Raw genomic sequence first — 23,491 nt, forward strand, 5'->3', positions numbered from 1 at the left:
AGTGGTCTGAGGGAACACACTGTGGTAGTAGAGTAGTGGTCTGAGGGAACACACTGTGGTAGTAGAGTAGTGGTCTGAGGGAACACACTGTGGTAGTAGAGTAGTGGTCTGAGGGAACACACTGTGGTAGTAGAGTAGTGGTCTGAGGGAACACACTGTGGTAGTAGAGTAGTGGTCTGAGGGAACACACTGTGGTAGTAGAGTAGTGGTCTGAGGGAACACACTGTGGTAGTAGAGTAGTGGTCTGAGGGAACACACTGTGGTAGTAGAGTAGTTGTCTGAGGGAACACACTGTGGTAGTAGTGGTCTGGGGGAACACACTGTGTAGTAGAGTAGTGGTCTGAGGGAACATACTGTGGTAGTAGAGTAGTGGTCTGAGGGAACACACTATGGTACTAGAGTAGTGGTCTGAGGGAACACACTGTGGTAGTAGAGTAGTGGTCTGAGGGAAAACACTGTGGTAGTAGAGTAGTGGTCTGAGGGAACACACTGTGGTAGTAGAGTAGTGGTCTGAGGGAACACACTGTGGTAGTAGAGTAGTGGTCTGAGGGAACACACTGTGGTAGTAGAGTAGTGGTCTGAGGGAACACACTGTGGTAGTAGAGTAGTGGTCTGAGGGAACACACTGTGTAGTAGAGTAGTGGTCTGAGGGAACACACTGTGTAGTAGAGTAGTGGTCTGAGGGAAAACACTGTGGTAGTAGAGTAGTGGTCTGAGGGAACACACTGTGGTAGTAGAGTAGTGGTCTGAGGGAACACACTGTGGTAGTAGTGGTCTGAGGGAACACACTGTGGTAGTAGAGTAGTGGTCTGAGGGAACACACTGTGGTAGTAGTGGTCTGAGGGAACACACTTAATGTGTTGTAGATATGTAGTAGTAGAGTAGTGGTCTGAGGGAACACACTTAATGTGTTGTAGATATGTGGTAGTAGTGGCCTGAGGGAACACACTTAATGTGTTGTAGATATGTGGTAGTAGTGGTCTGAGGGAACACACTGTGTTGTAGATATGTGGTAGTAGAGTAGTGGTCTGAGGGAACACACTTAATGTATTGTAGATATGTGGTAGTAGTGGTCTGAGGGAACACACTGTGTTGTAGATATGTGGTAGTAGAGTAGTGGTCTGAGGGAACACACTGTGGTAGTAGAGTAGTTGTCTGAGGGAACACACTGTGGTAGTAGTGGTCTGAGGGAACACACTGTGTAGTAGAGTAGTGGTCTGAGGGAACATACTGTGGTAGTAGAGTAGTGGTCTGAGGGAACACACTATGGTACTAGAGTAGTGGTCTGAGGGAACACACTGTGGTAGTAGAGTAGTGGTCTGAGGGAACACACTGTGGTAGTAGAGTAGTGGTCTGAGGGAACACACTGTGGTAGTAGAGTAGTGGTCTGAGGGAACACACTGTGGTAGTAGAGTAGTGGTCTGAGGGAACACACTGTGGTAGTAGAGTAGTGGTCTGAGGGAACACACTGTGGTAGTAGTGGTCTGAGGGAACACACTGTGGTAGTAGAGTAGTGGTCTGAGGGAACACACTGTGTAGTAGAGTAGTGGTCTGAGGTAAAACACTGTGGTAGTAGAGTAGTGGTCTGAGGGAACACACTGTGGTAGTAGTGGTCTGAGGGAACACACTGTGGTAGTAGAGTAGTGGTCTGAGGGAACACACTGTGTAGTAGAGTAGTGGTCTGAGGGAAAACACTGTGGTAGTAGAGTAGTGGTCTGAGGGAACACACTGTGGTAGTAGAGTAGTGGTCTGAGGGAACACACTGTGGTAGTAGTGGTCTGAGGGAACACACTGTGGTAGTAGAGTAGTGGTCTGAGGGAACACACTGTGGTAGTAGTGGTCTGAGGGAACACACTTAATGTGTTGTAGATATGTAGTAGTAGAGTAGTGGTCTGAGGGAACACACTTAATGTGTTGTAGATATGTGGTAGTAGTGGCCTGAGGGAACACACTTAATGTGTTGTAGATATGTGGTAGTAGTGGTCTGAGGGAACACACTGTGTTGTAGATATGTGGTAGTAGAGTAGTGGTCTGAGGGAACACACTTAATGTATTGTAGATATGTGGTAGTAGTGGTCTGAGGGAACACACTGTGTTGTAGATATGTGGTAGTAGAGTAGTGGTCTGAGGGAACACACTGTGGTAGTAGAGTAGTTGTCTGAGGGAACACACTGTGGTAGTAGTGGTCTGAGGGAACACACTGTGTAGTAGAGTAGTGGTCTGAGGGAACATACTGTGGTAGTAGAGTAGTGGTCTGAGGGAACACACTATGGTACTAGAGTAGTGGTCTGAGGGAACACACTGTGGTAGTAGAGTAGTGGTCTGAGGGAACACACTGTGGTAGTAGAGTAGTGGTCTGAGGGAACACACTGTGGTAGTAGAGTAGTGGTCTGAGGGAACACACTGTGGTAGTAGAGTAGTGGTCTGAGGGAACACACTGTGGTAGTAGAGTAGTGGTCTGAGGGAACACACTGTGGTAGTAGAGTAGTGGTCTGAGGGAACACACTGTGTAGTAGAGTAGTGGTCTGAGGGAAAACACTGTGGTAGTAGAGTAGTGGTCTGAGGGAACACACTGTGGTAGTAGTGGTCTGAGGGAACACACTGTGGTAGTAGAGTAGTGGTCTGAGGGAAAACACTGTGGTAGTAGAGTAGTGGTCTGAGGGAACACACTGTGGTAGTAGAGTAGTGGTCTGAGGGAACACACTGTGGTAGTAGAGTAGTGGTCTGAGGGAACACACTGTGGTAGTAGAGTAGTGGTCTGAGGGAACACACTGTGGTAGTAGTGGTCTGAGGGAACACACTGTGGTAGTAGAGTAGTGGTCTGAGGGAACACACTGTGGTAGTAGTGGTCTGAGGGAACACACTTAATGTGTTGTAGATATGTAGTAGTAGAGTAGTGGTCTGAGGGAACACACTTAATGTGTTGTAGATATGTGGTAGTAGTGGCCTGAGGGAACACACTTAATGTGTTGTAGATATGTGGTAGTAGTGGTCTGAGGGAACACACTGTGTTGTAGATATGTGGTAGTAGAGTAGTGGTCTGAGGGAACACACTTAATGTATTGTAGATATGTGGTAGTAGTGGTCTGAGGGAACACACTGTGTTGTAGATATGTGGTAGTAGAGTAGTGGTCTGAGGGAACACACTGTGGTAGTAGAGTAGTTGTCTGAGGGAACACACTGTGGTAGTAGTGGTCTGAGGGAACACACTGTGTAGTAGAGTAGTGGTCTGAGGGAACATACTGTGGTAGTAGAGTAGTGGTCTGAGGGAACACACTATGGTACTAGAGTAGTGGTCTGAGGGAACACACTGTGGTAGTAGAGTAGTGGTCTGAGGGAACACACTGTGGTAGTAGAGTAGTGGTCTGAGGGAACACACTGTGGTAGTAGAGTAGTGGTCTGAGGGAACACACTGTGGTAGTAGAGTAGTGGTCTGAGGGAACACACTGTGGTAGTAGAGTAGTGGTCTGAGGGAACACACTGTGGTAGTAGAGTAGTGGTCTGAGGGAACACACTGTGTAGTAGAGTAGTGGTCTGAGGGAAAACACTGTGGTAGTAGAGTAGTGGTCTGAGGGAACACACTGTGGTAGTAGTGGTCTGAGGGAACACACTGTGGTAGTAGAGTAGTGGTCTGAGGGAAAACACTGTGGTAGTAGAGTAGTGGTCTGAGGGAACACACTGTGGTAGTAGAGTAGTGGTCTGAGGGAACACACTGTGGTAGTAGAGTAGTGGTCTGAGGGAACACACTGTGTTGTAGATATGTGGTAGTAGAGTAGTGGTCTGAGGGAACACACTTAATGTGTTGTAGATATGTGGTAGTAGTGGCCTGAGGGAACACACTTAATGTGTTGTAGATATGTGGTAGTAGAGTAGTGGTCTGAGGGAACACACTGTGGTAGTAGAGTAGTGGTCTGAGGGAACACACTGTGTTGTAGATATGTGGTAGTAGAGTAGTGGTCTGAGGGAACACACTGTGGTAGTAGAGTAGTGGTCTGAGGGAAAACACTGTGGTAGTAGAGTAGTGGTCTGAGGGAACACACTGTGGTAGTAGAGTAGTGGTCTGAGGGAACACACTGTGGTAGTAGAGTAGTGGTCTGAGGGAACACACTGTGTTGTAGATATGTGGTAGTAGAGTAGTGGTCTGAGGGAACACACTTAATGTGATGTAGATATGTGGTAGTAGTGGTCTGAGGGAACACACTTAATGTGATGTAGATATGTGGTAGTAGTGGTCTGAGGGAACACACTTAATGTGATGTAGATATGTGGTAGTAGAGTAGTGGTCTGAGGGAACACACTTAATGTGTTGTAGATATGTGGTAGTAGTGGTCTGAGGGAACACACTTAATGTGATGTAGATATGTGGTAGTAGAGTAGTGGTCTGAGGGAACACACTTAATGTGATGTAGATATGTGGTAGTAGTGGTCTGAGGGAACACACTTAATGTGATGTAGATATGTGGTAGTAGAGTAGTGGTCTGAGGGAACACACTTAATGTGTTGTAGAGTAGTGGACTGTGGGAACACACTTAATGTGATGTAGATATGTGGTAGTAGAGTAGTGGTCTGAGGGAACACACTTAATGTGTTGTAGATATGTGGTAGTAGAGTAGTGGTCTGAGGGAACACACTTAATGTGTTGTAGATATGTGGTAGTAGAGTAGTGGTCTGAGGGAACACACTTAATGTGTTGTAGATATGTGGTAGTAGTGGTCTGAGGGAACACACTTAATGTGTTGTAGATATGTGGTAGTAGAGTAGTGGTCTGAGGGAACACACTTAATGTGTTGTAGATATGTGGTAGTAGAGTAGTGGTCTGAGGGAACACACTTAATGTGTTGTAGATATGTGGTAGTAGAGTAGTGGTCTGAGGGAACACACTTAATGTGATGTAGATATGTGGTATGAAACATGTTAAACGGTCTATAACTGCCTGAATGTTGCTGGGCCCCAGGAAGAGTAGCTGCTGCCTTGGCAACAGGTAATAGAGATCCTTAATACATAAAATACAATTGTTCCTGCCTCAACCCGGGTTAAAAGAACTCATTGTTCCTACTTTGATAAGTTTGGTTTTCATATGAGTTGTTTATTTTTGATCAATAAGCTCACAGAGACAGACAGAGAGACAGACCGAGTCCATTCACTGAGTTCTCACTGAGGTCATTGAAATGGTGATTGTGTTCTATTGCCTCTGTTGCCTCTGAAAGGAAAATAGCGGGGTGCGAGGCACAATTCAAAGGCATATTATTGACGTCTGTGGGGAAACTGCTGATTGGAAGACAGGGAAGGTCTAAGGGATGGTCAAATTGCCTGATTCAATAGAGAACAGATGTAGCAGGGGTTTCTGGGACTTGTCTGTTGGAGTTCAGTTGGAGACATAATGACATAATGTTACCCACAATCCAATTTGAACAACTGTATTCAACAACCAATCAACAGGGGTGTAAACAGTCTGTCACTGTTCTAGAGTTAAACATTGCCATTCCGATCCATTAGATTACAATCCTCTCCACACGCATGATTTCACATCTAAAGCGTGTGTTTAGTGAGTCAGCCTAATGACCCTCATACCAATGAATCAGCCTCTGCTCTCATCTGCACATCCTGTTTCCTGTCATTCTACCCTTGTCTGACAGTCTCACAGCATTCTGGTGGCTGCTGTGTCAGTCTGTGGTCTTTGACCACCCACACACACCTAATGCAGATGAAACCACAAGGATATAATTCACACACGGTATCAGTCAGCCGCCACAAACACTGCCAGTACACGGTATCAGTCAGCCACCACAAACACCGCCAGGACAAGGTATCAGTCAGCCACCACAACACGGTATCAGTCAGCCACCACAAACACTGCCAGGACACGGTATCAGTCAGTCACCACAACACGGTATCAGTCAGCCACCACAACACGGTATCAGTCAGCCACCACAACATGGTATCAGTCAGCCGCCACAACATGGTATCAGTCAGCCACCACAGCACGGTATCAGTCAGCCACCACAACACGGTATCAGTCAGCCACCACAACACGGTATCAGTCAGCCACCACAACACGGTATCAGTCAGCCACCACAACACGGTATCAGTCAGCCACCACAACACGGTATCAGTCAGCCACCACAAACACTGCCAGGACACGGTATCAGTCAGCCACCACAACACGGTATCAGTCAGCCACCACAATACGGTATCAGTCAGCCACCACAACACGGTATCAGTCAGCCACCACAATACGGTATCAGTCAGCCACCACAACACGGTATCAGTCAGCCACCACAATACGGTATCAGTCAGCCACCACAACACGGTATCAGTCAGCCACCACAACACGGTATCAGTCAGCCACCACAATACGGTATCAGTCAGCCACCACAACACGGTATCAGTCAGCCACCACAACACGGTATCAGTCAGCCACCACAACACGGTATCAGTCAGCCACCACAATACGGTATCAGTCAGCCACCACAACATGGTATCAGTCAGCCACCACAATACGGTATCAGTCAGCCACCACAACACGGTATCAGTCAGCCACCACAACATGGTATCAGTCAGCCGCCACAACACGGTATCAGTCAGCCACCACAACACGGTATCAGTCAGCCACCACAACACGGTATCAGTCAGCCACCACAACACGGTATCAGTCAGCCACCACAACACGGTATCAGTCAGCCGCCACAACACGGTATCAGTCAGCCGCCACAACACGGTATCAGTCAGCCGCCACAACACGGTATCAGTCAGCCGCCACAACACGGTATCAGTCAGCCACCACAACACGGTATCAGTCAGCCACCACAACACGGTATCAGTCAGCCACCACAAACACTGCCAGGACACGGTATCAGTCAGCCACCACAACACGGTATCAGTCAGCCACCACAATACGGTATCAGTCAGCCACCACAACACGGTATCAGTCAGCCACCACAATACGGTATAAGTCAGCCACCACAACACGGCATCAGTCAGCCACCACAACACGGTATCAGTCAGCCACCACAATACGGTATCAGTCAGCCACCACAACACGGTATCAGTCAGCCACCACAACACGGTATCAGTCAGCCACCACAACACGGTATCAGTCAGCCACCACAATACGGTATCAGTCAGCCACCACAACATGGTATCAGTCAGCCACCACAATACGGTATCAGTCAGCCACCACAACACGGTATCAGTCAGCCACCACAACACGGTATCAGTCAGCCACCACAACACGGTATCAGTCAGCCACCACAACACGGTATCAGTCAGCCACCACAACACGGTATCAGTCAGCCACCACAACACGGTATCAGTCAGCCACCACAACACGGTATCAGTCAGCCACCACAACACGGTATCAGTCAGCCGCCACAACACGGTATCAGTCAGCCGCCACAACACGGTATCAGTCAGCCACCACAACACGGTATCAGTCAGCCGCCACAACACGGTATCAGTCAGCCACCACAACACGGTATCAGTCAGCCACCACAACACGGTATCAGTCAGCCACCACAACACGGTATCAGTCAGCCACCACAACACGGTATCAGTCAGCCACCACAACACGGTATCAGTCAGCCACCACAATACGGTATCAGTCAGCCACCACAACACGGTATCAGTCAGCCACCACAACACGGTATCAGTCAGCCACCACAACACGGTATCAGTCAGCCACCACAACACGGTATCAGTCAGCCACCACAACACGGTATCAGTCAGCCACCACAACACGGTATCAGTCAGCCACCACAACACGGTATCAGTCAGCCACCACAACACGGTATCAGTCAGCCGCCACAACACGGTATCAGTCAGCCACCACAACACGGTATCAGTCAGCCGGCAGCACAGAGAGAAGAAGAGTAGTAAGACCATAGTCTACACCATATGAGAATCAAGCTGTGCTCTGCAGTTTACAGGTCCTTTGACACAGTACACTTGTATTTTTGTTTTTACATTTAATTGAAACATTGTATCATTGCCAGGACACGGTATCAGTCAGCCACCACAACACGGTATCAGTCAGCCACCACAATACGGTATCAGTCAGCCACCACAACACGGTATCAGTCAGCCACCACAATACGGTATCAGTCAGCCACCACAACACGGTATCAGTCAGCCACCACAACACGGTATCAGTCAGCCACCACAATACGGTATCAGTCAGCCACCACAACACGGTATCAGTCAGCCACCACAACACGGTATCAGTCAGCCACCACAACACGGTATCAGTCAGCCACCACAATACGGTATCAGTCAGCCACCACAACATGGTATCAGTCAGCCACCACAATACGGTATCAGTCAGCCACCACAACACGGTATCAGTCAGCCACCACAACACGGTATCAGTCAGCCGCCACAACACGGTATCAGTCAGCCACCACAACACGGTATCAGTCAGCCACCACAACACGGTATCAGTCAGCCACCACAACACGGTATCAGTCAGCCACCACAACACGGTATCAGTCAGCCGCCACAACACGGTATCAGTCAGCCGCCACAACACGGTATCAGTCAGCCACCACAACACGGTATCAGTCAGCCACCACAACACGGTATCAGTCAGCCACCACAACACGGTATCAGTCAGCCACCACAACACGGTATCAGTCAGCCACCACAACACGGTATCAGTCAGCCACCACAACACGGTATCAGTCAGCCACCACAACACGGTATCAGTCAGCCACCACAACACGGTATCAGTCAGCCACCACAACACGGTATCAGTCAGCCACCACAACACGGTATCAGTCAGCCACCACAACACGGTATCAGTCAGCCACCACAACACGGTATCAGTCAGCCACCACAACACGGTATCAGTCAGCCACCACAACACGGTATCAGTCAGCCACCACAACACGGTATCAGTCAGCCACCACAACACGGTATCAGTCAGCCGCCACAACACGGTATCAGTCAGCCACCACAACACGGTATCAGTCAGCCGGCAGCACAGAGAGAAGAAGAGTAGTAAGACCATAGTCTACACCATATGAGAATCAAGCTGTGCTCTGCAGTTTACAGGTCCTTTGACACAGTACACTTGTATTTTTGTTTTTACATTTAATTGAAACATTGTATCATTGCCAGGACACGGTATCAGTCAGCCACCACAACACGGTATCAGTCAGCCACCACAATACGGTATCAGTCAGCCACCACAACACGGTATCAGTCAGCCACCACAATACGGTATCAGTCAGCCACCACAACACGGTATCAGTCAGCCACCACAACACGGTATCAGTCAGCCACCACAATACGGTATCAGTCAGCCACCACAACACGGTATCAGTCAGCCACCACAACACGGTATCAGTCAGCCACCACAACACGGTATCAGTCAGCCACCACAATACGGTATCAGTCAGCCACCACAACATGGTATCAGTCAGCCACCACAATACGGTATCAGTCAGCCACCACAACACGGTATCAGTCAGCCACCACAACACGGTATCAGTCAGCCGCCACAACACGGTATCAGTCAGCCACCACAACACGGTATCAGTCAGCCACCACAACACGGTATCAGTCAGCCACCACAACACGGTATCAGTCAGCCACCACAACACGGTATCAGTCAGCCGCCACAACACGGTATCAGTCAGCCGCCACAACACGGTATCAGTCAGCCACCACAACACGGTATCAGTCAGCCACCACAACACGGTATCAGTCAGCCACCACAACACGGTATCAGTCAGCCACCACAACACGGTATCAGTCAGCCACCACAACACGGTATCAGTCAGCCACCACAACACGGTATCAGTCAGCCACCACAACACGGTATCAGTCAGCCACCACAATACGGTATCAGTCAGCCACCACAACACGGTATCAGTCAGCCACCACAACACGGTATATGAGTTGTTTATTTTTGATCAATAAGCTCACAGAGACAGACAGAGAGACAGACCGAGTCCATTCACTGAGTTCTCACTGAGGTCATTGAAATGGTGATTGTGTTCTATTGCCTCTGTTGCCTCTGAAAGGAAAATAGCGGGGTGCGAGGCACAATTCAAAGGCATATTATTGACGTCTGTGGGGAAACTGCTGATTGGAAGACAGGGAAGGTCTAAGGGATGGTCAAATTGCCTGATTCAATAGAGAACAGATGTAGCAGGGGTTTCTGGGACTTGTCTGTTGGAGTTCAGTTGGAGACATAATGACATAATGTTACCCACAATCCAATTTGAACAACTGTATTCAACAACCAATCAACAGGGGTGTAAACAGTCTGTCACTGTTCTAGAGTTAAACATTGCCATTCCGATCCATTAGATTACAATCCTCTCCACACGCATGATTTCACATCTAAAGCGTGTGTTTAGTGAGTCAGCCTAATGACCCTCATACCAATGAATCAGCCTCTGCTCTCATCTGCACATCCTGTTTCCTGTCATTCTACCCTTGTCTGACAGTCTCACAGCATTCTGGTGGCTGCTGTGTCAGTCTGTGGTCTTTGACCACCCACACACACCTAATGCAGATGAAACCACAAGGATATAATTCACACACGGTATCAGTCAGCCGCCACAAACACTGCCAGTACACGGTATCAGTCAGCCACCACAAACACCGCCAGGACACGGTATCAGTCAGCCACCACAACACGGTATCAGTCAGCCACCACAAACACTGCCAGGACACGGTATCAGTCAGCCACCACAACACGGTATCAGTCAGCCGCCACAACACGGTATCAGTCAGCCACCACAACACGGTATCAGTCAGCCACCACAACACGGTATCAGTCAGCCACCACAACACGGTATCAGTCAGCCACCACAACACGGTATCAGTCAGCCGCCACAACACGGTATCAGTCAGCCGCCACAACACGGTATCAGTCAGCCGCCACAACACGGTATCAGTCAGCCACCACAACACGGTATCAGTCAGCCACCACAACACGGTATCAGTCAGCCACCACAAACACTGCCAGGACACGGTATCAGTCAGCCACCACAACACGGTATCAGTCAGCCACCACAATACGGTATCAGTCAGCCACCACAACACGGTATCAGTCAGCCACCACAATACGGTATCAGTCAGCCACCACAACACGGTATCAGTCAGCCACCACAACACGGTATCAGTCAGCCACCACAACACGGTATCAGTCAGCCGCCACAACACGGTATCAGTCAGCCACCACAACACGGTATCAGTCAGCCACCACAACACGGTATCAGTCAGCCACCACAACACGGTATCAGTCAGCCACCACAACACGGTATCAGTCAGCCACCACAACACGGTATCAGTCAGCCACCACAACACGGTATCAGTCAGCCGCCACAACACGGTATCAGTCAGCCGCCACAACACGGTATCAGTCAGCCACCACAACACGGTATCAGTCAGCCACCACAACACGGTATCAGTCAGCCACCACAACACGGTATCAGTCAGCCACCACAACACGGTATCAGTCAGCCACCACAACACGGTATCAGTCAGCCACCACAACACGGTATCAGTCAGCCACCACAACACGGTATCAGTCAGCCACCACAATACGGTATCAGTCAGCCACCACAACACGGTATCAGTCAGCCACCACAACACGGTATATGAGTTGTTTATTTTTGATCAATAAGCTCACAGAGACAGACAGAGAGACAGACCGAGTCCATTCACTGAGTTCTCACTGAGGTCATTGAAATGGTGATTGTGTTCTATTGCCTCTGTTGCCTCTGAAAGGAAAATAGCGGGGTGCGAGGCACAATTCAAAGGCATATTATTGACGTCTGTGGGGAAACTGCTGATTGGAAGACAGGGAAGGTCTAAGGGATGGTCAAATTGCCTGATTCAATAGAGAACAGATGTAGCAGGGGTTTCTGGGACTTGTCTGTTGGAGTTCAGTTGGAGACATAATGACATAATGTTACCCACAATCCAATTTGAACAACTGTATTCAACAACCAATCAACAGGGGTGTAAACAGTCTGTCACTGTTCTAGAGTTAAACATTGCCATTCCGATCCATTAGATTACAATCCTCTCCACACGCATGATTTCAGATCTAAAGCGTGTGTTTAGTGAGTCAGCCTAATGACCCTCATACCAATGAATCAGCCTCTGCTCTCATCTGCACATCCTGTTTCCTGTCATTCTACCCTTGTCTGACAGTCTCACAGCATTCTGGTGGCTGCTGTGTCAGTCTGTGGTCTTTGACCACCCACACACACCTAATGCAGATGAAACCACAAGGATATAATTCACACACGGTATCAGTCAGCCGCCACAAACACTGCCAGTACACGGTATCAGTCAGCCACCACAAACACCGCCAGGACACGGTATCAGTCAGCCACCACAACACGGTATCAGTCAGCCACCACAAACACTGCCAGGACACGGTATCAGTCAGTCACCACAACACGGTATCAGTCAGCCACCACAACACGGTATCAGTCAGCCACCACAACATGGTATCAGTCAGCCGCCACAACATGGTATCAGTCAGCCACCACAGCACGGTATCAGTCAGCCACCACAACACGGTATCAGTCAGCCACCACAACACGGTATCAGTCAGCCACCACAACACGGTATCAGTCAGCCACCACAACACGGTATCAGTCAGCCACCACAACACGGTATCAGTCAGCCACCACAAACACTGCCAGGACACGGTATCAGTCAGCCACCACAACACGGTATCAGTCAGCCACCACAATACGGTATCAGTCAGCCACCACAACACGGTATCAGTCAGCCACCACAATACGGTATCAGTCAGCCACCACAACACGGTATCAGTCAGCCACCACAACACGGTATCAGTCAGCCACCACAATACGGTATCAGTCAGCCACCACAACACGGTATCAGTCAGCCACCACAACACGGTATCAGTCAGCCACCACAACACGGTATCAGTCAGCCACCACAATACGGTATCAGTCAGCCACCACAACATGGTATCAGTCAGCCACCACAATACGGTATCAGTCAGCCACCACAACACGGTATCAGTCAGCCACCACAACACGGTATCAGTCAGCCGCCACAACACGGTATCAGTCAGCCACCACAACACGGTATCAGTCAGCCACCACAACACGGTATCAGTCAGCCACCACAACACGGTATCAGTCAGCCACCACAACACGGTATCAGTCAGCCGCCACAACACGGTATCAGTCAGCCGCCACAACACGGTATCAGTCAGCCACCACAACACGGTATAAGTCAGCCACCACAACACGGTATCAGTCAGCCACCACAAACACTGCCAGGACACGGTATCAGTCAGCCACCACAACACGGTATCAGTCAGCCACCACAATACGGTATCAGTCAGCCACCACAACACGGTATCAGTCAGCCACCACAATACGGTATCAGTCAGCCACCACAACACGGTATCAGTCAGCCACCACAACACGGTATCAGTCAGCCACCACAACACGGTATCAGTCAGCCACCACAATACGGTATCAGTCAGCCACCACAACATGGTATCAGTCAGCCACCACAATACGGTATCAGTCAGCCACCACAACACGGTATCAGTCAGCCACCACAACACGGTATCAGTCAGCCGCCACAACACGGTATCAGTCAGCCACCACAACACGGTATCAGTCAGCCACCACAACACGGTATCAGTCAGCCGCCACAACACGGTATCAGTCAGCCGCCACAACACGGTATCAGTCAGCCACCACAACACGGTATCAGTCAGCCACCACAACACGGTATCAGTCAGCCACCACAATACGGTATCAGTCAGCCACCACAACACGGTATCAGTCAGCCACCACAACACGGTATCAGTCAGCCACCACAATACGGTATCAGTCAGCCACCACAATACGGTATCAGTCAGCCACCACAACACGGTATCAGTCAGCCACCACAATACGGTATCAGTCAGCCACCACAACACGGTATCAGTCAGCCACCACAACACGGTATCAGTCAGCCACCACAATACGGTATCAGTCAGCCACCACAACACGGTATCAGTCAGCCACCACAACACGGTATCAGTCAGCCACCACAACACGGTATCAGTCAGCCACCACAATACGGTATCAGTCAGCCACCACAACATGGTATCAGTCAGCCACCACAATACGGTATCAGTCAGCCACCACAACACGGTATCAGTCAGCCACCACAACACGGTATCAGTCAGCCGCCACAACACGGTATCAGTCAGCCACCACAACACGGTATCAGTCAGCCACCACAACACGGTATCAGTCAGCCACCACAACACGGTATCAGTCAGCCACCACAACACGGTATCAGTCAGCCACCACAACACGGTATCAGTCAGCCGCCACAACACGGTATCAGTCAGCCGCCACAACACGGTATCAGTCAGCCACCACAACACGGTATCAGTCAGCCACCACAACACGGTATCAGTCAGCCACCACAAACACTGCCAGGACACGGTATCAGTCAGCCACCACAACACGGTATCAGTCAGCCACCACAATACGGTATCAGTCAGCCACCACAACACGGTATCAGTCAGCCACCACAATACGGTATCAGTCAGACACCACAACACGGTATCAGTCAGCCACCACAACACGGTATCAGTCAGCCACCACAACACGGTATCAGTCAGCCACCACAATACGGTATCAGTCAGCCACCACAACATGGTATCAGTCAGCCACCACAATACGGTATCAGTCAGCCACCACAACACGGTATCAGTCAGCCACCACAACACGGTATCAGTCAGCCGCCACAACACGGTATCAGTCAGCCACCACAACACGGTATCAGTCAGCCACCACAACACGGTATCAGTCAGCCGCCACAACACGGTATCAGTCAGCCGCCACAACACGGTATCAGTCAGCCACCACAACACGGTATCAGTCAGCCACCACAACACGGTATCAGTCAGCCACCACAACACGGTATCAGTCAGCCACCACAACACGGTATCAGTCAGCCGGCAGCACAGAGAGAAGAAGAGTAGTAAGACCATAGTCTACACCATATGAGAATCAAGCTGTGCTCTGCAGTTTACAGGTCATTTGACACAGTACACTTGTATTTTTGTTTTTACATTTAATTGAAACATTGTATCATTGCCAGGACACGGTATCAGTCAGCCACCACAACACGGTATCAGTCAGCCACCACAACACGGTATCAGTCAGCCACCACAACACGGTATCAGTCAGCCACCACAACACGGTATCAGTCAGCCACCACAACACGGTATCAGTCAGCCACCACAACACGGTATCAGTCAGCCACCACAACACGGTATCAGTCAGCCACCACAATACGGTATCAGTCAGCCACCACAACACGGTATCAGTCAGCCACCACAACACGGTATCAGTCAGCCACCACAACACGGTATCAGTCAGCCACCACAATACGGTATCAGTCAGCCACCACAACATGGTATCAGTCAGCCACCACAACACGGTATCAGTCAGCCACCACAACACGGTATCAGTCAGCCGCCACAACACGGTATCAGTCAGCCACCACAACACGGTATCAGTCAGCCACCACAACACGGTATCAGTCAGCCACCACAACACGGTATCAGTCAGCCGCCACAACACGGTATCAGTCAGCCACCACAACACGGTATCAGTCAGCCACCACAACACGGTATCAGTCAGCCGCCACAACACGGTATCAGTCAGCCGCCACAACACGGTATCAGTCAGCCACCACAACACGGTATCAGTCAGCCACCACAACACGGTATCAGTCAGCCACCACAACACGGTATCAGTCAGCCACCACAACACGGTATCAGTCAGCCACCACAACACGGTATCAGTCAGCCACCACAACACGGTATCAGTCAGCCACCACAACACGGTATCAGTCAGCCACCACAATACGGTATCAGTCAGCCACCACAACACGGTATCAGTCAGCCACCACAACACGGTATATGAGTTGTTTATTTTTGATCAATAAGCTCACAGAGACAGACAGAGAGACAGACCGAGTCCATTCACTGAGTTCTCACTGAGGTCATTGAAATGGTGATTGTGTTCTATTGCCTCTGTTGCCTCTGAAAGGAAAATAGCGGGGTGCGAGGCACAATTCAAAGGCATATTATTGACGTCTGTGGGGAAACTGCTGATTGGAAGACAGGGAAGGTCTAAGGGATGGTCAAATTGCCTGATTCAATAGAGAACAGATGTAGCAGGGGTTTCTGGGACTTGTCTGTTGGAGTTCAGTTGGAGACATAATGACATAATGTTACCCACAATCCAATTTGAACAACTGTATTCAACAACCAATCAACAGGGGTGTAAACAGTCTGTCACTGTTCTAGAGTTAAACATTGCCATTCCGATCCATTAGATTACAATCCTCTCCACACGCATGATTTCAGATCTAAAGCGTGTGTTTAGTGAGTCAGCCTAATGACCCTCATACCAATGAATCAGCCTCTGCTCTCATCTGCACATCCTGTTTCCTGTCATTCTACCCTTGTCTGACAGTCTCACAGCATTCTGGTGGCTGCTGTGTCAGTCTGTGGTCTTTGACCACCCACACACACCTAATGCAGATGAAACCACAAGGATATAATTCACACACGGTATCAGTCAGCCGCCACAAACACTGCCAGTACACGGTATCAGTCAGCCACCACAAACACCGCCAGGACACGGTATCAGTCAGCCACCACAACACGGTATCAGTCAGCCACCACAAACACTGCCAGGACACGGTATCAGTCAGTCACCACAACACGGTATCAGTCAGCCACCACAACACGGTATCAGTCAGCCACCACAACATGGTATCAGTCAGCCGCCACAACATGGTATCAGTCAGCCACCACAGCACGGTATCAGTCAGCCACCACAATACGGTATCAGTCAGCCACCACAACACGGTATCAGTCAGCCACCACAACACGGTATCAGTCAGCCACCACAATACGGTATCAGTCAGCCACCACAATACGGTATCAGTCAGCCACCACAACACGGTATCAGTCAGCCACCACAATACGGTATCAGTCAGCCACCACAACACGGTATCAGTCAGCCACCACAACACGGTATCAGTCAGCCACCACAATACGGTATCAGTCAGCCACCACAACACGGTATCAGTCAGCCACCACAACACGGTATCAGTCAGCCACCACAATACGGTATCAGTCAGCCACCACAACATGGTATCAGTCAGCCACCACAATACGGTATCAGTCAGCCACCACAACACGGTATCAGTCAGCCACCACAACACGGTATCAGTCAGCCGCCACAACACGGTATCAGTCAGCCACCACAACACGGTATCAGTCAGCCACCACAACACGGTATCAGTCAGCCACCACAACACGGTATCAGTCAGCCACCACAACACGGTATCAGTCAGCCACCACAACACGGTATCAGTCAGCCGCCACAACACGGTATCAGTCAGCCGCCACAACACGGTATCAGTCAGCCACCACAACACGGTATCAGTCAGCCACCACAACACGGTATCAGTCAGCCACCACAAACACTGCCAGGACACGGTATCAGTCAGCCACCACAACACGGTATCAGTCAGCCACCACAATACGGTATCAGTCAGCCACCACAACACGGTATCAGTCAGCCACCACAATACGGTATCAGTCAGACACCACAACACGGTATCAGTCAGCCACCACAACACGGTATCAGTCAGCCACCACAACACGGTATCAGTCAGCCACCACAATACGGTATCAGTCAGCCACCACAACATGGTATCAGTCAGCCACCACAATACGGTATCAGTCAGCCACCACAACACGGTATCAGTCAGCCACCACAACACGGTATCAGTCAGCCGCCACAACACGGTATCAGTCAGCCACCACAACACGGTATCAGTCAGCCACCACAACACGGTATCAGTCAGCCGCCACAACACGGTATCAGTCAGCCGCCACAACACGGTATCAGTCAGCCACCACAACACGGTATCAGTCAGCCACCACAACACGGTATCAGTCAGCCACCACAACACGGTATCAGTCAGCCACCACAACACGGTATCAGTCAGCCGGCAGCACAGAGAGAAGAAGAGTAGTAAGACCATAGTCTACACCATATGAGAATCAAGCTGTGCTCTGCAGTTTACAGGTCATTTGACACAGTACACTTGTATTTTTGTTTTTACATTTAATTGAAACATTGTATCATTGCCAGGACACGGTATCAGTCAGCCACCACAACACGGTATCAGTCAGCCACCACAATACGGTATCAGTCAGCCACCACAACACGGTATCAGTCAGCCACCACAATACGGTATCAGTCAGCCACCACAACACGGTATCAGTCAGCCACCACAACACGGTATCAGTCAGCCACCACAACACGGTATCAGTCAGCCACCACAATACGGTATCAGTCAGCCACCACAACACGGTATCAGTCAGCCACCACAACACGGTATCAGTCAGCCACCACAACACGGTATCAGTCAGCCACCACAATACGGTATCAGTCAGCCACCACAACATGGTATCAGTCAGCCACCACAACACGGTATCAGTCAGCCACCACAACACGGTATCAGTCAGCCGCCACAACACGGTATCAGTCAGCCACCACAACACGGTATCAGTCAGCCACCACAACACGGTATCAGTCAGCCACCACAACACGGTATCAGTCAGCCACCACAACACGGTATCAGTCAGCCACCACAACACGGTATCAGTCAGCCACCACAACACGGTATCAGTCAGCCGCCACAACACGGTATCAGTCAGCCGCCACAACACGGTATCAGTCAGCCACCACAACACGGTATCAGTCAGCCACCACAACACGGTATCAGTCAGCCACCACAACACGGTATCAGTCAGCCACCACAACACGGTATCAGTCAGCCACCACAACACGGTATCAGTCAGCCACCACAACACGGTATCAGTCAGCCACCACAACACGGTATCAGTCAGCCACCACAATACGGTATCAGTCAGCCACCACAACACGGTATCAGTCAGCCACCACAACACGGTATATGAGTTGTTTATTTTTGATCAATAAGCTCACAGAGACAGACAGAGAGACAGACCGAGTCCATTCACTGAGTTCTCACTGAGGTCATTGAAATGGTGATTGTGTTCTATTGCCTCTGTTGCCTCTGAAAGGAAAATAGCGGGGTGCGAGGCACAATTCAAAGGCATATTATTGACGTCTGTGGGGAAACTGCTGATTGGAAGACAGGGAAGGTCTAAGGGATGGTCAAATTGCCTGATTCAATAGAGAACAGATGTAGCAGGGGTTTCTGGGACTTGTCTGTTGGAGTTCAGTTGGAGACATAATGACATAATGTTACCCACAATCCAATTTGAACAACTGTATTCAACAACCAATCAACAGGGGTGTAAACAGTCTGTCACTGTTCTAGAGTTAAACATTGCCATTCCGATCCATTAGATTACAATCCTCTCCACACGCATGATTTCAGATCTAAAGCGTGTGTTTAGTGAGTCAGCCTAATGACCCTCATACCAATGAATCAGCCTCTGCTCTCATCTGCACATCCTGTTTCCTGTCATTCTACCCTTGTCTGACAGTCTCACAGCATTCTGGTGGCTGCTGTGTCAGTCTGTGGTCTTTGACCACCCACACACACCTAATGCAGATGAAACCACAAGGATATAATTCACACACGGTATCAGTCAGCCGCCACAAACACTGCCAGTACACGGTATCAGTCAGCCACCACAAACACCGCCAGGACACGGTATCAGTCAGCCACCACAACACGGTATCAGTCAGCCACCACAAACACTGCCAGGACACGGTATCAGTCAGTCACCACAACACGGTATCAGTCAGCCACCACAACACGGTATCAGTCAGCCACCACAACATGGTATCAGTCAGCCGCCACAACATGGTATCAGTCAGCCACCACAGCACGGTATCAGTCAGCCACCACAACACGGTATCAGTCAGCCACCACAACACGGTATCAGTCAGCCACCACAACACGGTATCAGTCAGCCACCACAACACGGTATCAGTCAGCCACCACAACACGGTATCAGTCAGCCGCCACAACACGGTATCAGTCAGCCACCACAACACGGTATCAGTCAGCCACCACAACACGGTATCAGTCAGCCACCACAACACGGTATCAGTCAGCCACCACAACACGGTATCAGTCAGCCACCACAATACGGTATCAGTCAGCCACCACAACACGGTATCAGTCAGCCACCACAATACGGTATCAGTCAGCCACCACAACACGGTATCAGTCAGCCACCACAACACGGTATCAGTCAGCCACCACAACACGGTATCAGTCAGCCACCACAATACGGTATCAGTCAGCCACCACAACACGGTATCAGTCAGCCACCACAACACGGTATCAGTCAGCCACCACAACACGGTATCAGTCAGCCACCACAATACGGTATCAGTCAGCCACCACAACATGGTATCAGTCAGCCACCACAACACGGTATCAGTCAGCCACCACAACACGGTATCAGTCAGCCGCCACAACACGGTATCAGTCAGCCACCACAACACGGTATCAGTCAGCCACCACAACACGGTATCAGTCAGCCGCCACAACACGGTATCAGTCAGCCGCCACAACACGGTATCAGTCAGCCACCACAACACGGTATCAGTCAGCCACCACAACACGGTATCAGTCAGCCACCACAAACACTGCCAGGACACGGTATCAGTCAGCCACCACAACACGGTATCAGTCAGCCACCACAATACGGTATCAGTCAGCCACCACAACACGGTATCAGTCAGCCACCACAATACGGTATCAGTCAGCCACCACAACACGGTATCAGTCAGCCACCACAACACGGTATCAGTCAGCCACCACAATACGGTATCAGTCAGCCACCACAACACGGTATCAGTCAGCCACCACAACACGGTATCAGTCAGCCACCACAACACGGTATCAGTCAGCCACCACAATACGGTATCAGTCAGCCACCACAACATGGTATCAGTCAGCCACCACAATACGGTATCAGTCAGCCACCACAACACGGTATCAGTCAGCCACCACAACACGGTATCAGTCAGCCGCCACAACACGGTATCAGTCAGCCACCACAACACGGTATCAGTCAGCCACCACAACACGGTATCAGTCAGCCACCACAACACGGTATCAGTCAGCCACCACAACACGGTATCAGTCAGCCACCACAACACGGTATCAGTCAGCCACCACAACACGGTATCAGTCAGCCGCCACAACACGGTATCAGTCAGCCGCCACAACACGGTATCAGTCAGCCACCACAACACGGTATCAGTCAGCCACCACAACACGGTATCAGTCAGCCACCACAACACGGTATCAGTCAGCCACCACAACACGGTATCAGTCAGCCACCACAACACGGTATCAGTCAGCCACCACAACACGGTATCAGTCAGCCACCACAATACGGTATCAGTCAGCCACCACAACACGGTATCAGTCAGCCACCACAACACGGTATCAGTCAGCCACCACAACACGGTATCAGTCAGCCACCACAACACGGTATCAGTCAGCCACCACAACACGGTATCAGTCAGCCACCACAACACGGTATCAGTCAGCCACCACAACACGGTATCAGTCAGCCACCACAACACGGTATCAGTCAGCCACCACAACACGGTATCAGTCAGCCGCCACAACACGGTATCAGTCAGCCACCACAACACGGTATCAGTCAGCCGGCAGCACAGAGAGAAGAAGAGTAGTAAGACCATAGTCTACACCATATGAGAATCAAGCTGTGCTCTGCAGTTTACAGGTCCTTTGACACAGTACACTTGTATTTTTGTTTTTACATTTAATTGAAACATTGTATCATTATTAAAAACAATGGAAACTTTTCTCTAGTGGATGATAAAGACATGCACCAGATGAATGAATATGAACAGGAAATACAAAAGATCTCATAAAGAGATCAGAACGACGCTCACGGTGTTGTGCTCAGTGACTCACCGATGTACACCGGGGCGTAGCTGGACTTGACGTTCTCGTCCAGGTAGGTGACGCCCAGAGTGTAGAGGGGCGTGGCTCCCACCCCATGCAGGAACTGGCCCAGCATGAAGACAAAGCGGTAGCTGGACAGGCCCCCACCTTCGTTATCATGGCAACGTCTGGTACGGTTCCCCGTACACACCCCTGTCTGCTCGGGCATGCTTACCTGGTACGGGGAAGTGGTGAAGTGAGGCAGGGCGAACACCAGAGATCCTAGCGCCATGACCAGCACCCCCCAGCCCAGCCAGCGAGGCTTGTGCCCCGTCCCACCAAAGTAACTGACAAAGGCCAGGCACACACAGGCAGCGATGTCGTAGGAGCTGGCGATGAGACCGGTCTGGTAGCTGCGCAGGTCAAAACGTCTCTCTATGGAGGTCACTACGGTGTTGATGAAGCCGTTGATGATCATGCCCTGGAGGAAGGAGGCCACACACAGGAAGAACAGTACCCAGCGAGGGGTGTTGAAGGTCTGGATGACTCGGGGCGTCAGAGCCCCCCAGCCACACAGGCCTTCTGAGTGTGTGGGGATGAATGTGAGGCCCAGTGGGGTCTCCGCGGGTGCTTGGCCCGTGTAAAGCTGTCCAGGCAGTGGGGTAGCAGCCCGGGTGAGGATGATGTGGCGAGCGGGGCTATTTCCAGTGGCGCTGCCAGGGCCTGAACCCACTGGGCTGTCCTCCTGAGAGTCTACAGGGCTGGGTGTCTCTAGGGAGGGGCACATAGGGCCGTCCTGGAGGTCCAGCAGCTCCTGCTTGGAGCTGAAGGAGACGTCGGCAGTGAGTAGGATAGGCATGACCCCAGGGAGGGGCTCTCTGAGAGGGATAAAAGGCCTGGGAGAGCGAGTGCGTTGTAAGAAAGGGTTGACTTTCTCCTGTGGGCTAGTGTCTGTACTCTATCTCACCCAAGGTATGGATATGCCACTGAGCAGTGAAAGTGTCTGGAAGTAGAAAGCAATCCTCTGCCAGAGGGGACCACTACACAGGGAAATGGACAGGATGTGCTTTACTGCGACCTCTGGGAAACGTCCTCCTAAAAAAGGAGAGAGGAGAAGATTGTCAGACATTATCACAAGGTGTTCTTTAGAAAGTATGAAAACGTGGAGATTAAAAAAATTATGATTCTAATAAAACACGTGAACTTTAAATCTGAGCCAATTCCTTTCGGTCTAGTGCCTGCTGACAGACAGAGAGCATGTGTCTCTGGTCTGGTCTGGTTTAACCCGGTCTCATGGTACTGTACTGCCTATTACCCTCCTGTGATGATGCCAGGGCGATGGAGTGGTCCAGAGGACCAGAACAAAACACTAAAGGGATTAGCTCTGCATGGGGGGGAGCTGGTCCAAGGACAGGCCAAGACACTAACACAACTACACTGTCCAGACCCACAGGTCCCCCCCCCCCCCCCCCCCCAGACAAACACAGCAGTCATCTCACCATTTTACATAAAGACATACTGT

General features: G+C 50.4%; 1 protein-coding gene across 3 annotated transcripts in view; it reads right to left on the bottom strand.

The window, feature by feature from the left end:
* LOC110491172 (solute carrier organic anion transporter family member 4A1) overlaps nucleotides 1-23,491 on the bottom strand; it is a 95,347-nt gene that overhangs the window by 33,885 nt on the left and 37,971 nt on the right. For all 3 annotated transcript variants that reach the window (XM_090203898.1, XM_090203895.1, XM_090203897.1), the window contains exon 2: nucleotides 22,000-23,064. In XM_090203898.1, the coding sequence (XP_090060024.1) occupies nucleotides 22,000-22,828 (829 nt within the window). In that variant the 5' untranslated portion in view covers nucleotides 22,829-23,064. The remainder of the gene's footprint in view (nucleotides 1-21,999; nucleotides 23,065-23,491) is intronic.

This window comes from Oncorhynchus mykiss, chromosome 16 (genome assembly GCF_057628025.1).
Source record: "Oncorhynchus mykiss isolate SJ-2025 chromosome 16, ASM5762802v1, whole genome shotgun sequence".
Lineage (NCBI taxonomy): Eukaryota > Metazoa > Chordata > Actinopteri > Salmoniformes > Salmonidae > Oncorhynchus > Oncorhynchus mykiss.